The sequence below is a fragment of the Ptychodera flava genome, chromosome 8 (genome assembly GCF_041260155.1).
Source record: "Ptychodera flava strain L36383 chromosome 8, AS_Pfla_20210202, whole genome shotgun sequence".
NCBI lineage: Eukaryota > Metazoa > Hemichordata > Enteropneusta > Ptychoderidae > Ptychodera > Ptychodera flava.
The window spans coordinates 23,864,725-23,880,624 of NC_091935.1; the positions used below are offsets into that span (position 1 = coordinate 23,864,725).

General features: G+C 41.4%; 2 protein-coding genes across 2 annotated transcripts in view; both read right to left on the reverse strand.

Moving 5' to 3' along the window:
• The window catches only part of LOC139138029 (uncharacterized), a 78,372-nt gene extending 65,722 nt beyond the window's left edge, over positions 1-12,650 (reverse strand). Inside the window, exons 1-3 of the mRNA XM_070706250.1 lie at positions 12,591-12,650; positions 12,319-12,421; positions 10,521-10,663 (exon numbers count right to left, since the gene is read on the reverse strand). Coding sequence (XP_070562351.1) covers positions 10,521-10,663; positions 12,319-12,421; positions 12,591-12,650 — 306 coding nt within the window. The remainder of the gene's footprint in view (positions 1-10,520; positions 10,664-12,318; positions 12,422-12,590) is intronic.
• LOC139138834 (atrial natriuretic peptide receptor 2-like) overlaps positions 1-13,166 on the reverse strand; it is an 88,753-nt gene extending 75,587 nt beyond the window's left edge. Inside the window, exons 1-4 of the mRNA XM_070707382.1 lie at positions 12,591-13,166; positions 12,319-12,421; positions 10,507-10,663; positions 4,359-4,476 (exon numbers count right to left, since the gene is read on the reverse strand). The gene's annotated coding sequence lies outside the window, so the exon portion shown is untranslated. The remainder of the gene's footprint in view (positions 1-4,358; positions 4,477-10,506; positions 10,664-12,318; positions 12,422-12,590) is intronic.
• Between the last annotated feature and the right edge of the window lie 2,734 nt (positions 13,167-15,900).

Genomic DNA, 15,900 nt, shown 5'->3' on the forward strand with positions numbered 1-15,900 from the left:
CACAGACTGTGACTACATATTCATTAAACTACTATGTTCTCAAGATTAAATTCTAAAGACGGCCGACTTGGTCTTATATTTTAGAAGCTTTTAATATAACATGAATATTCTGTAGAAGGCAAAATAAATTACCTTTAGATCTCTTTCAACGACAAGCAAGGACACTTCCTCATGCACTTCCTTGTTTCAAGAGACTAGCTAGAAATATCTAATATCCAATTATTTTCTCAAGATGGTTTATCAGCGATTTACAGATGTATTGCTGAAGTTCAACCTCCTAATTAATGCTATAACACGTACAGTTAGTTACGCTTCAGATCCTTTTCATGGCCATTCAACAGACTCAAATTGAATTTTTTCTGAAGTTTTCTTTTTCGCAGCATTTATATTTTTATATGCTCATTTCTTCACCGATTCAAATTAACCTTTTTCTTCTTCTTCTTTCACTGATCAGATCAAAGACTTCCCCACTTTTCGATCACATCAAAAACGAAGAGTTTGTTATCAGATTACGCGTACGTCATTGCATATTGTGCGGTTTGTAGCGTTTGTTCAGGCCTCAAGCTATGTGTCTCACCCTGGTGTCATATTCTATTCACAGCTGCCTACCTTTCTTTTGAACGGACAACAACAAAATTCCATTTAATTGTCACCTGACCATCATCGTATTCATCAACTAGCAGAGCTCAATGGCCTGGGGCAAATGATGAGAGAATTTCAGTTCATTTGTCAGGATTGTCAAAAAATTTAAATGTCAGCGTTTATCTATTGATATGTCAGATCAGATTAGCCCCTGATTTCTTAATTTTATGAACATGTTAAAAATCACTCTATCAACTTGCTTCCAAAATATGCAAAGTAGCAAAATTGACAGTTCTTTCAATGCTGGTAAAAGTGACATGATGTAGATTTCTGTGAGACATCAACGTTGACAGGAGAAAATAATTTTGCCCCATCCATCTTTGACACTTGGCTGAATTTTGCCATTCACTGGCACTGACATGCTCTGAATTGCAACTCTATTATGCCATCCTCCCCCATATCAAAGTAACAGCCCATTATTCTTAGCACAGACCAGTATCAACAATTTTCCTTCAAGCCTAATGATGAACAAACGTGTGACCAGGCCATATTACATGAAACCATACTGTGGACAGCACTTGGAAACACAACTAGGATATCTTAAACTGACCACAAATGTTACTGCGTACAGACATTGTAAATTCTGAGACAATTTAATGAAAATGCCAACACTGATAACAAATCATTCCATCATGATTTTCATCGATAAACATTCTCATCAACTAAGTTTCCATGAATGAATATCATTCCATCATGTTTCATGCATTAGATGATCATTCGGAGAGGACAAATAGCTAAATCAAATTTTTTATTTTGTGTCATTGGAGATGGATAGTATGCAGTCTATACACTCTTCTGTACGGTACATCTAGATATAGAAATGTGGTTGGATGCCATATCAGATAAACATTCTTAGATGCTGTTTGCTTCTTTGCTGTGTTACTCCTGCTTGGGTGTGAGTGCTGAACTAAAATGAACACACAGGACAATGCCAGGCAGCAAAGCTGATCCTTGTACCTGATCATGGCAGGATTAGTGGCATATGTGCTGGAGAGTAACTAAACTGCTTAAACCCCGGTGCGGGGTATAAAAGACCCCTAACTCATCGAAAATTCATAATGGCGCTTGAGTGACAACTGGCAACAGCAAGGTAGACCGCTCCGTGAAAATCAGCCGAAGCGATTCTCAAACAAACATTATTGGCATACCATAAACATAGACTGTTTCATAAACACGTAGGCCATACAGGTATCCGCAAAGTTTCACAAAGCCTTTTAAATTACGACGATATAGGGGAAAAAATTGCTTTCGTAACAAAAAGGAAATTGCCCCCGGGGAACAGTCGTTCCGCGTTTCAAACAATTGTCAATCATTCAGTGACGCGCAGAGGTGTAAACTGGTCAAACATTTGCTGTGCCTACGAGAATAATTACGATGTAAACAAACCATGTGTACGCTTAGAGTTACATGTATATTGGCGTCCACACAGAATGAAAACTTCGTGGTTGTCATAAACTATTTTACTAACAAGCGTTTATGATGCAATGACATCGCGAAAGTGAGCCATTTTCGGTCGTGACTTAGGAAGAGATGAGTCAGTACCGGTACGATGTATCCTTGCGAAAAGTGCGTACACCGTATTTTACAGAACTGCAGGCAGAGTCCATAGTTTACAATGACATCGAAAACAACTAAATACTAAAGCATGGCGGTAGCCTCCATGATCAATTTAATTACAGTCAGTCAGTCAAAGAGAGCCACTTTTTTAAACACCCACAAATCTACGGCCGAAAGTACCGGTACGCTACAGTCGCTTTTGATATAAATGCTAGCCCTGAAAACCCGGGCTGAAAACGGCCGTATGTACACGTGTTCTCATGTGACATGTCGTGTTCGGAGGGTTGGTAAGGTTTTGACTTACCGGTTGCCCCAGTAATGTTTGGACTTCTGTTATGAGAATTAAACAAAGCTTGTAAAGACATCAAAACAGTATTTGTCAATGTCAGTTCAAGGTGAGCAAGTGAGCGTCATCACCCGATCGATCTTCTCTGAAAGGCTTAGGCCTATTGATACGTGTGTCCGAGATCGGTTCATTGAGTTGGCACTACATCGTAAGCTTTCGACAAAGGTTGGACTTTAATTTCTTCAATAACGGAGATATCTGTGAACCCAGTCCGTGGTTCATCCCATTGCTCCGAAAATAAACATAACTCGTGATGAGATGTCCGGGGTCACCATCAAAGCAACCGAGCAGCCGACCTCGATCGCTTACAGATATCGTGGTACGCGAGATTCATGGAAATCTCGATCCTTCCGTGATGTAGTGAACTTATTTTTTTATTTTAGCGATCGGTCATGACGTCGCGTCGTTCACCTATTTCCTACCATTTTCCTGACCGTGTTTCTCAGTCAATGTTCAGATCGGTAATTCGTGATTTCAACATGCGAAATAGCCAGCTTCGGATTATATTTAATGTTTATGTTTATTACTTTCTTGATGATTATTTCCACTACGTACGGCGCCATTTTCGTATGTGGATATGTGACCCCGAAACTTCAGTAAATCAACTCGGCAAAAACTTCAGTAGATCAACTCAGCACGCTTCTGTTTTTATGAAATTGTGTTTTTTCCTTCTTTCTTTTTTCTTTCGCGTATTGCGAAGGCTGTACCTAAGCTTATAGTCAGAGCGTGATTTGAGAGCAAACAGATTACGCAGATAATGCGAACGATAGCAACCGTTACCAACAGACTCATTATGCAGAGCCATGCCCCAAGACGCCCACCCAAACTTGGCATTAATCCGGATCCCGGTCCATTTCGCCCCGGGCTTTAAGGTGTGGCTGTTCTTTTCAGATAACAGATTGTCGGATAATTGCTCACAACAAGTTTTGTTAAAATTGTACCTCGACAAAAGGATGACGTGTGTTACACCTTGGAAACCTCCCTGAATAGCGTGCTGTGTGTGAAAGCGGTTCATTTTGCTTACGTGGTCAAAGAAACAGGTTTCCATTGATGGTCTAAATTTGCGAATTGTGCTGTTGATATCTATGAAACACCGCCATCCATGAAACCCCTGCCGCTCACAAAAACCAGATAACAGGCAGCACATGAAAACTGCAAGATTTTAACATTCACACATGCAGTTGACTATCGATTATCCAAACCTGTTTGCCGGCAGAGACTGTGAGATACTGAAAGTTATTCATATATATTTGACCTATCCATAGGTTTACAGTAGGTTGAGCTGCAGAAAAGTAAACCACTTACATGTCAGTGGGAGCCAAACAACCCATTGGTATGAAAAGGTGTTCACGAGTGGTTTGTTTGCGGGAGGGCATTTATTTTATTCTATCAGTGGGTAGGTATGATGCCATTTCTTTTGTGTCAGTCGGTGGGAGGGGCAAATTATTATTTTTATTTAGCACACTTCAGTTGGAGGAACAAAATCCTGTTTTGGGCAAAGGGGAACTTTTGTTGTACGAAGAGGGCACTGGGTAGTTCTTGTTGCGGGTTGAGAGGCACTGGGAGCTTTGGTAGTGGGTTGTGTTGAGGAGTGGTTAAAATTGTGGGTGGAAGCGGAACCCACAGCGAGGGGAGGGCAGTTGCAAACGGCTTTTTATTTTCCCCTCCAAAATTCATGCCCCAAAACTTCTTTTGGATGGAATATTCACACTTGAAAACACCTTTAGTTACAATTTCTTGAAAAGGCCAGGGCTTGTTGGCTGCCCCCTGACGTGTTACAAAGGAGAACACATTTGACAAAATGAGTACTTACACTGTCTTGGGGACATGAATGAACGTTGATGTGATGCAAACAGCAGTTGTCACTTGTTGCTGATTTGGCCGAGGGGCATTGAGTATTTGCACAAAAGTCCTTCGCCGTTGCACCATCACTGCAATAAAACAAGACGTCTTTAAATGTTAATACTCAGCATGAAAAAATCCAGTACAGGGGAATCTATGGTTTACAAAGGACCGGGAATCGATCGGAGACCAAGGAACTTCAATGGCGTGTACGGCGGCCGTCGTCGACAGCGCAGGGATGGTTTTTCGTGCGCTTTCGTGCCAGTGTCTTTCAACCCCTCTCAGCGCTATCATCGTCATAAGCGGTTGAAGTTAGCTTGTCAAGACACAGCAGGCAGAAAGATATAGGTCCCACAAGTTCACCGTCTTGTAATTGTACACAAACCAGGGAACCGTCAGCAGGTCAATGTCGTGCAGATGTGCGTGCAACCACTGGCCCTGCGCAACAGCCTCCTTCCGAAGTTTCAGTCACGTGACCACTCGTTAGCCTTGAAAGTTTCGAGCAATAGACGAGTGTATTAGCATAAGGCATTCTGATTGCCAGTGAACTTCATTTTATAGAAAACAAGCACATAACATTAGTGATTTGTTATCATGTATTTTGACAATGAAGAAAGGTTTATTTATATCCAGAGGGTAAGCCGCGGACGATACAGGGGTGTCCTGGGCTTGTAACCCGACTTATGTAACGATCTCTGTAGGGCCTACAGTCTCACAGCCCTACACCGTAGAATGATATTGTACGGTATACGGGACTAATAGAATCTCACACCCGAAGGACCTTGGATCAGATTTCTCACACGAGTTGGGGATATTTTTCCCACACTGTCGATCCCACACTCCCAGTAGCCAGGAATGTGAGAATATGCATTTTGTCAACTTCAACTTAGTATAGGCCTATTCCGTCAATTCACGGAAGAGATATAGGCCTACATAAGCCAACAACCTGGAGTAACTCGGCCGATGTCGGCATTCTACAACACGAAACCTCGCACTCTAGCTTTGTTTCGTGATGGTGCCGTCGAAAGAAGCTGAGTGAAAACCACAGGCGCCTGGCGCCCGTGGGTTTCGGCCTAGTAGTCTGCTAGATCGATCGATCGATTTTCTGCTCGATCTATCGATCCCGTGCTCGATCTGCCCGCCACTGCAACCTAAATACTCGGGCAACTCGAGCACGGGATCGATATATGGAGCAGAAAATCGATCAATCCGGCAGACTAACAAACCCACAAGCGCCCGTGGTAGCCCCTCCCCCAGGTGTGAACACAGTCACCTGTATTCTAAAATTTCGACCTGCACATAAGCGCCCCATAGATGTGTGTAGGGCCTACATGTGCCTCTTTTTCTTAGGCATATGTACACACGTCTGTGGGGCGCATAGGCTCAGAGCGGAATTCTCCAACACAGGTGACTGTGGTGTGAATATAATATGTAATCGTCTTCCCAGGTGTGTTCTGTCGAAACTTTCTGACAACGGGCGAAAGCTGTAGACTAAGGATTTCGCAAAACAAGTCAAGCTGCGCGGAGAACGGACCAAAGGGAGTCTCGTTCTGATCTATTGAATATTGTTGGTAATAAAATGTTAAGGAATGGAGAAGTGACTTTCTGAGTTTACCGGGGACAGATCATGAAATGACCGCATAAACGCATCAAAGCATTCGACGATACCTCACTGAAGCACCGGTCAAAAAGGGTCAAACGTAATTAAACATTACCCGAACATTTTATCGACATCCGAACAACGATGTTTGTCAATACAAGTAACTCTGTACGTCGGGTGAAAAATGTGGCGTGCGTGTTGTCACAAACGTCGTAAAATTAGTTTTACGTGCTTCCTTAAAGTGCTGAAAACGCGCCGTGAGAGAAGTTTGCTCTCGCACGACATCGATCTCATTTGAGCTACCGCTCACTTTCGAGCTCTGGACTCTACACCAGCACGAAGACTTCGTGTTTTCTCGACAAAAAATTGAATTATCGTGACAGATCGCGACTCTTATGGCATTCATCTTGTCTACAAACCTCGCATGAATGTTACCAGTTTACTCCTCCGACACAACGTTGTTCGTCGAGCATTCTGATTTTCTCATGAAGAAATGGAAATGGTATTTCTATGAACAAACACAGATATATATATATATATATATATATATATATATATATATATATATATATCATTGGCATAGATCCGATAACTGCACCTTACATCATAAATTTCAACAGCTAAGAAAGAAATCACCTCAAGTGAATGGCTTTGAGACTGGTGAAAGAGATTATAGAACAAAAAAGAGTCAAAGGTGTAAGTCTGAAACACCGGGGAAACTTTGATTGAATTTTGCGTATCGGCGATGAACATAAATTAATCACATGATGCGGTTGCACAATAGGGCAATTAACATGGTACAGATGTGCCTGTAGGACGAATGTGACGAAGACATGCCCAAGGGCCAATCACCATAGACCCTTTATTTTCGGAAGCCTTTTTCCAATTTGGAATTTCTATGGCATGTATATTACACACAGAGAACTTAGCAAAACCATTGACCCTCGGAAAGAGTGGAGAAATTTTGACGACTTATCAATGATCTTTACCACTATGTTCACAACATTACGTTCACAAGCACTATAAAATTGTATGCGACCAATATTTGATGGTTGTTTGAGGAGGCAAGGGGTAAAACATTCGGTTCACTGCTCGCTACTACACACACGGTTCAGTGAAGAACCCACTTGATCCTACGGCACCTGTAAGTGTGCAGCATGAGCTGACGTCATCACAGTGAACTCGAAGTACTGGTATAAGCCACTCGGGGCAAATTAAATTGCTCATTACGAACATTGTTGCAAGACACTTATGCACTGCATGCTGGAAGTATGGATCGATACATTAATTAACGCTGATTTCTCCTAATTATGAACCACTCGATTGCCTAAAACAGTGCGTGCCAGTGATTTTCATGCCCCGTGCACCACATCCACATGACAGAGATTCGTCAGTCTTCAGTTGAAGCTTGCATGTGTAACACTAGGCATCTTGCTTTTTTGTTTTCCGAGTGATAATACCAGCAATTTTCATTCACGCGACGGGTGTTCTAAGATAATGTTGAACTAATTCGGCGAATCTTTTGGTCTCTGATGGAAGGCGAAAACTTCCCTAACTCTACAAGGAAAGTCCGCTTTTGAAAACTCTGTACGATGAAAAAACGAACATTTTTTTTCGTTGGCGATAGATGTCATTTCCCCAGGGTGGAATTATTACTGTTTACCCACGGAAATTGTCACGTGTATCAGACGTTAATTGGGGATAAGTACCCGATTATCTGCGAGAAGGACAAACAATTGTTGTAACTCCTGTGACAGTATGCGCCTCAGGGACAGATTTTCAAACACAGAAAGTCTTTCTATTATTATCTTGCCTGCTGCAGCAAGTGGAGTAAATAAAAGTTTGAACGCGCTTGTTTGTTGAAAATTTAACTTCTCCCATTAAGTTAAAACAGGGACAGCAACCCATTTTAAATTTTCAAATACCAAAAAATCTTTCGTAATTTGTTTCTCTTATCCAAAACTTTGCACGTTCAACCCGGCGTTTTATTCATGTATATGAAAGGGGTTTTGTTCAAAGCTTCATTGAGGAAAGTTTGAGTGAAATTTGTAAACTACTATGTATATTTCGGGGGGCGCTCGGTGAAGTGCTACCTTTAAAACGAGCTGTTTGACTCTATTCTCGCGGGAAAACTTGAGGTTTTCGTCGACTGAGGTTTCTTATCCACTTTTACAAACTTGTACACAATACATACCAGCAATTTTGCAACTTTTCGGATGGCATAATTTTTCAACAACGTTGATATTTACACCTAATCAAGATGTGTGCCACATAATTAAATTTGATATTTCAGACATATCTGATCTACTGCATCATACATTTCTCGATTCGTATGCAGATTCGATGTTCCATGTCCAACACTGTCCAATATGCAGAATTTGTTGGCCATTTACGTAAGCGGTCGTCCGATTTTAATGCATCTGATTATTCTTTTGAACAATACTGTGCATAGATAATATAGAGACTACCATTGCCAAGTGCAGGTCATCTCTGCCGGAATGTGGTCTGAAAACGCTTTCCTTATCTTCGCCATCCCCTATTGCAAAGGTTTCTTTCACGACCTATTGTCTACCTATGAACATGCCTGTTGGCTATTACGATATGTCACTGTGTCTATCATTGTAGTCTTTGAAAATAACTTCAAAACACCCGGGCACTTCATGTAACGATATTTCTTGTACGAGCAAAATGCCATCTGCCCTAACAATCATATATATATATATATATATATATATATATATATATATATATATATATATATATATATATATATATTACACATCACATAGCGTACATCGCTTCAGCTCTGATCCCAGCAAACCACCTACTATACCATCGGACAGGTAACTATAAATGTCACCTACTTGGCCCAAAATGTACCTGCCCCGAGTAGATGGTCATATGCCCCTCGGAGTATTCATATAATCACGGTCCCTCTATATAGAGGGACCGCGATATAATTGTCAAGCCATGAGAAACGATACAGGTGATACACCATTCTTTCCCACGGCGAGCGTTTGCATAGATCTTGAAATCTTCGAAAACAAATATACTGTATATGATACTTGTAAAGAACTTTACCTGCGGCATTCAAGAACGTAACCCCAAAATACCGAGAGATCTTCGTTTTTACAGTGTGCTATGATACCATGTATAGAAAGGCCTTCTACATCCATGGCAAAACCAACGCGCCATATATTTCTGAGATTATGTTTGTAGGGGGGGGGGGGGGGCGATATCGCTCCATGATATACAGGTAACTGTATACCCACCGTTTCTAGCTCCAAAGTGTAAAACATACCATTGGTCAAGTAATCTGTATGTTATGTTTTAACCAACGAATGTAAACGTTTTTGAGATATTGATTCTCGTCTAGTCCTCAACAGTAGGGACAAACAGCGGTGAAGCCGTGATTGTGATGGCGGACGTTTCTTGGTATTTGAGTTTCGACGTTCTGGATAATAACGGACTGAGCGAACGACTTAAACTACTATCTCCTTGTTACACATTTGATTTCCATTTTGAGGACTTTTAATCGGTACAAAATAAATCTGCGCAGTCGTAATTTATGAAGAAATGGCGACAGCATGGGATGACCATATCATCTGATCAGCTTATGATCAACATCTGTATCCTATAAGTAATGAATTACATAAATGTGGGCACTGACGGAATAAATATGTTTGATGGAATGGACATTAATAAATCACGTGCCAGTCGAGATCCATCTTTATTTCTTTGATCAGATTATACGCTACCAATCCATGTTGGTTTGTAAATTTGGATAGCGCTGTGTACCGCGGTTGCATAAAATATCAGTGCATCGATCGATCGATCAGATGCTTAAGAAACTTTCACCAAGGGTACTACGGATACATTACCGAGAAATTGTCTCGTGTTGTCGCTTTTAAAATTGACAAAGTTGCTGTTTTTTAGCATATTTTCATGAATTTTGTTCCATACGAAATGTGTTGTTTGACTTGTTGAAACATGCTGCAATACTGGTCAACAGCGCAAAACCTCAAGTCTACTGTAGCAAGACAGATCAAACATTCAGTGAAGCATTTTACTTTATACTGAAAAATCAAGTTTACACTTAATGCAAGCTTTTGTAATCAAAGTTCAGTTGGCGGAGCAATAATTAAGGATAGCAATTTTATTGTGGCATTGTATATTTGTCCTATGAAAGCATGTCGGATTAATAGGAAAAATCATTTTTGTCCAGAAGTCACAAACGAAATTTCTGTTTGCATTCAGCAAAGTGGTAATTTTTTTATACTTTTGCAGTTATGTACCGTCGTCATTTTGTACAGCGAGTGACTTTATGCAACCATTGCATGTTTTCTTGATATCACAAAAAAGTTCGAAAATTAGCGAACTTGTCTCTTTAAGCATAGACCCTCTAGTTTTTCTCGACGGTCTATGCTTTAAGCATAGACCTCAATGCTTCAAGAGTATTGCTTTCGGAAGACGTTAGGAAGATGTAAAGAAAGACAAATTTCTTAATCGTCATATTTACCTAAAGTGGAATACGTTGCCGTAAACTTGGGCGTACTCCGTGTCGTTCCTGACGGCCCAGTCGAAGAAAGCATCGGACGCTGCTATGCGGTAAGTGACGTTGAAACCTCCCTCGCTAATCACCTCATCCGGCACTGACAACCATTCCATTGAAAAACCTGCAAGACAGGTGAGAAGTGTGAAAAAATGGAACATATTTGTTAGAAGCTTCCTATCTTCGGATGAGCCGTGGCTATTCTGGCTATTACACTGTGAACATGAACAAACAATAGTAAGAGGTGCCAATGCCCTTATGTTTGTTGTTAAATGCGTCGTTAATTGCAACACGCCTATTTATCTAATCGTCCTTGTGTTTATTTAAACCAGAAGCGTGAGTTCCTTTTGTCTATGTTTATGCCGGCAGACCTTGGCGTTGACAAACCTTGATACAGCATTGACACTCGTAACGGGACGTGCGTTACGTGCTCTACAGGTGCGCCAGTCACTGTCGGTTTCGTCTCAACGATGCGCTCATCGGAGAGACCGTCCTGTTTACGCCGCGATAATGCATTTTTAGTGACAATGACAATTTACATCCATGCAATGGGCAAGGTGTGAGCATGAGGGTATGGCAGGAATGGATTGTTGACAAGAAATCGGTAGTGGGTGCTGTACTATTGACATTGCTCTTCAAATGCAAGTTAAAAGCCATGCAGGTATTCCAAAGCCGCTACCAAGTCTGTGTGATTGTCTTTTCGTTTAATTGAACCATGAAGGCATAAGCTTGTACCTCCATGCAAGTATCTACCAAGGAGTACCTTCACGATGTTATATAAGTGATAGTCGCATTGCCGTCGGCCCGAACCTAAACAAAAGTCGAAACATCGAGCTACGGTGTCGCAGCTGTGCGTTCAGTAGAACCACGCTGGTACTGTAAACAAACCACTCATCACTGCAGTCACGTAGAAATCGTAAAATATACTTGCACGGGTCTGACACGGGGATATCAACGGTTGTCGCTGAGTGAACGATTACACCGCGGGTTCAAGTTGACGTTGTAACATCCGTGGTAGACGGTCGCCATGACCGTGTCATTGACAAACCGGATCGTTTATTACTGATGTTAAAGAGTGTGTTATTTCATAAGGGCTTCAAGCACGGTCGTTTTATTAGGCCCTTGAAAAGCTGCTTGTTATGTAGTTGAGTTATCAGAAGTTTCTCAACGCCCATTTAATGAACTGGTAACAAGCTGTAACAATAACAAGCAACAAATTTGCCACGGAATTACGCCGGGCCATACACCACCGTTCAACCGACTTCTCCACATCAGAAGCAGTGAGTGGAGGGACTGTGGTTGGGTTTTTTTAACATGCACGCTCTTCAAGAGTTCTCTAGCAAATCTTTTGTTGTCCCTGTACAGAGGCGTGAATGGGTTTCGAAGGAAGTAGGTTTGAACGGAAACGCGCCGGGTGTCAACAAAAAAACGGGCCCGGTGCAAGAAGCCTGCCGATCTGAGCCTAAACAAAACACCCGCCTTTCACTGCAGAGACGACCAAACGCTTGAGGCATTAATTTTCTTTGTCGAGAGAAAAGATCGGCTTGTGCGACAAACATAAATTGAGAACCCGCAGAAAATCTCCGTGATTGCAAGCGTAACGGAGTGCAAAAAGAAAGGCACTGCAGTTTGTTTTCCTGAACAATCACACACAAAGGGGGACTCAGCGCAGACGACGCCGTTGGGGAAGCTAAACGGCGGACAAGTCTGTCTGACCAAAGCAAGACACATAGCAAAAGCAAAAAAACCAGCAAATCATCAAGCCTTGAAGTTTCTTACCTGGGCAGTCGACCATGTTGTCTTCGCTGGGGTTTACTAATGACCAGCAGTGGTACTGTGTATTTCCTAAGTCGTGCCACGAATGCGCAATGGGGTAAATCATCTGCAATCAAAGAAACGCTTGAACATTACACTGTAAAAAAATTACATCGGATACGAGTTGGACTGTGATTAAATATGAAAATCTCACTCTGATAACTTAAGTGGCAGATCTCTCCTCCTTTACAGCGTTGCCTGATCTTCCCATGCCGTTACCCTGGTTATTTACTTACCGACAGTACCAGCAAAACGACGCCGAAGTCCGGCAAGAAAGTCCCGCATGGAGACGGCATCGTGGTCCTTCAGAGTGCCAAACGTTGAAAGCGTTTTTTTAACCGAAGATGGTTCTTCTATGCCGCTCTATAATCTAAACGCACAAAAATCAAACTTTTAAGTGGTTTCCTCTTCCGTGTTTTCAACAACACCGACAGATTTTCCGCATCCCATGTGGCTGCATAAAGGTGTTTGCTAGTTTGATAACGTAGAATCCACGGGTCTCCCAGCGTTGCAAAACCAGACCATCGGAAACGCGTCGAGTAAGCAGAGGAACCGGATTCTTCGCGCTCCCCGCTGCAAAATTATTGCATGGAACGCCGTTATAGTAATTATTCCGGCCAGGCGTTATTATTGACGGCGAGCGTCCGACACGTTGGTTACCGGCTTTCACTTGACAATGTGATGAACAAAGCACCGTTTTCAAGTTACTCTGCGACTGGGACTACTCGGCGATTGACTGATTGGCGGGCGCGGTCACGTGACCGTCGGCATAACAACCGTTCACACTGACGTTTTGCTGGCCACATATTGTTTGCGACGGAGTGCGTATTGTCAGTGCCGACGTAATTGTGACAGACTACCCCTTTCTAATTGGTCAATCATAGAATCAGACGCTGTCTCGGCCGTTGCCACTTATACACTTGATACACAAAAAAAGCTCGCTACTTTCTGTTCATTGAGGGCGGAACAATGCGGACGTTGGCCTTGGACCACTGCATTGCAGCTGTGAACGGCCGGGATCCGCGATGGTCATGCAGAAACGCGTGTTCTTGTTGACGATACGAGATGCCAGTTAAAATCAATTGAAATTGTGCAAAATTAAGCAGAATGGGTTCCCACTGTAAGTAACAATGAACTAAGCCAAAATTTCCATCCTACAAAATTGCTGTTTTGCCCAAGTGGAGATACGGCATATACCAGTAAGCTTTAAAAAAGTTTATGACAGTCATGTAATGAACACATGAGAGAAACCTTATTTGCATATTTTGATCCTATGCGCCAATTCATGCCATATTTGCAGAGAAAGAAAACGGGATCCCCATAACTCTCGCATACTGGATGCCTGTAAAAATTCATGTAAGATTGTTACGCACTGACACACAAAAAAACATTGGCCTTGAGTGGTTTTAGCACCTGGATTAGAATCCCTCGAACAAATACTTGATCATTCACTTATCAGTGTTTGTGCCAATCAACAAGTGTTTGTCGCATTCAACAACCATTCGTGTGTAATGTTGTAGTCTTGTTCTGCCGGCACTTGGAGAGTTACCGACGAAAATAACAATACACAAGAATGTAAACAAAATATCAGTACTGAGAAGCGAAATTTCAGTCATACTGTGATGGAAATTCTGAGTCGTAATTTGAGCACAACACAACTGCATGCTGAAATTCTCTTAATCTTTCCATTAAAATGGATGTTTCATTGTAAACTCCAGTAAGTTGCGCCGTTTTCACCATTTGATGTAAAAACTAAACACCACAGGTTTAAAAGATGTCCCAGAGATCCCATCCGCTATTGTTTTAATTTCTTTCCCGGGTTCTACAGAGAAAAGTTGATTTTTGTGCTTGCAGCTGACAGTCAACGCAGTCGAATGCTGTCTGTCAACCATGGTTATGAACTCTTACACAAATCACCGTTCATAAAATTACAAATGTGCTTTCAAAACTTCACCATAAGGGTAATACAGATCTGCGTGAACTTTGCGTATCAATTTGGTAATTATCACCGTATCAAACGGTATAGTGATTTTCGGTTTTTGGAGGGTATAGTTACCGCACCTTAGACGATGCGATGCCTTTATGAAGTGATCCCGTACACGCAAAAATGACGCCTCTGGCGCCTGTTCGATTAACAGATGCCATTCAAAAAGTATCTTTTCTAATTACCAATAACACAGTTGATGTCGAAGTACAAGGCCTTCCGATGGTTGCACCATGGCCTACCGTCATGACGGATATGAGAATGGCCGCCACATCTCGAACGGAAGATGTCGACAATCAAAGACGTTGCCAAGCACCTGAGCTGCATGTTTTGCTTGTGATTTTATTTTTCGTGGGACCACAGTGGAAATAAGTTTTTAACTTTTCTGTGTTATCCCAGCACTTCTGTCTTTGTCTTTTTTCTTGTTTGTACTGTATGGTTATTTTTTAAGTGCTAAATAAATCAATCAGTAAATCAATCAATCAATCAATCAATGCATGCCGTGATTCAACAAGGTGATACACCCCGTGCACATACGTGTTTTATGAAGTCATAATGCAAACATGTTTTGTATCAGGAAGATGGTGCTCTTTGTGCGCCGTTTTGACAATGAAAATGATTCATAAGGCAAATGAGAGATAAGGCAAATGAGAGACATGGAGAGAGAGAGAGAGAGAGAGAGAGAGAGAGAGAGAGAGAGATGAAATAAAAACCATGTGAAATGGATACCACACAGTGACTGTATTTGTGTCAAATTCGCAAAGTAAGACACTCAAAAAACAACAGGGGCGTATATTTTAACCCTTTCACAACTATGGTTTTCCCCATAGATAGAGAAACTTGCCCGACCAAATTATATCCTATGGCATGCTTGGACCTCTACACAGAGAAATAGGGGTAGTGACTTAAAGGGTGAAAGAGGAGAAAAACCGACTCCTTGTGATGTATGTTGAAGTCGCTTGGTATCCAGAGATATCGGTATGCAGACAAAAGTGGCTGACAAGACCTCCTGTCGGCCTACTTATTTCGCGTCTCGAAAATGAAAGACTTAAACTTTTGCTTAAACTTTCCTAAGTCAAACTTCCAACCATTCTCTTTCAAAATCAAGAATAACCAGATATGAACTGAATATGCTCACGTGTTTTACCACAGGTTCATTAATAGTAGTGCGCTTCACAGAACAATGAGATATATGTTATCACTATATGTAGCAGGTTTTTTTCAACTTCGCACAGTACTCTCAGAGTTTAATCACTCATTACAAAACTTTATTTAATATGCAAATGAGCTGTTCAATGCTTTATGGGACAATTAGATATCCATCAGATCAACATTTGTAGCACGTTTTATTTAATTTAATGCTGTAATTTTAGAGTAATGTCACTAATTACAAAGTTCATTAAATATGCAAATAAACCCTAAATTAACTTGACACTGTTCAATGATTCATAGCACAATTAAATATTTATCAAATCAATATCTGTAGCACGTTTCACAAAATTTTGGTGCCGAAATTTCAGAATTATATACCTAATTACAAAGTTCATTAAATATGCAAATCA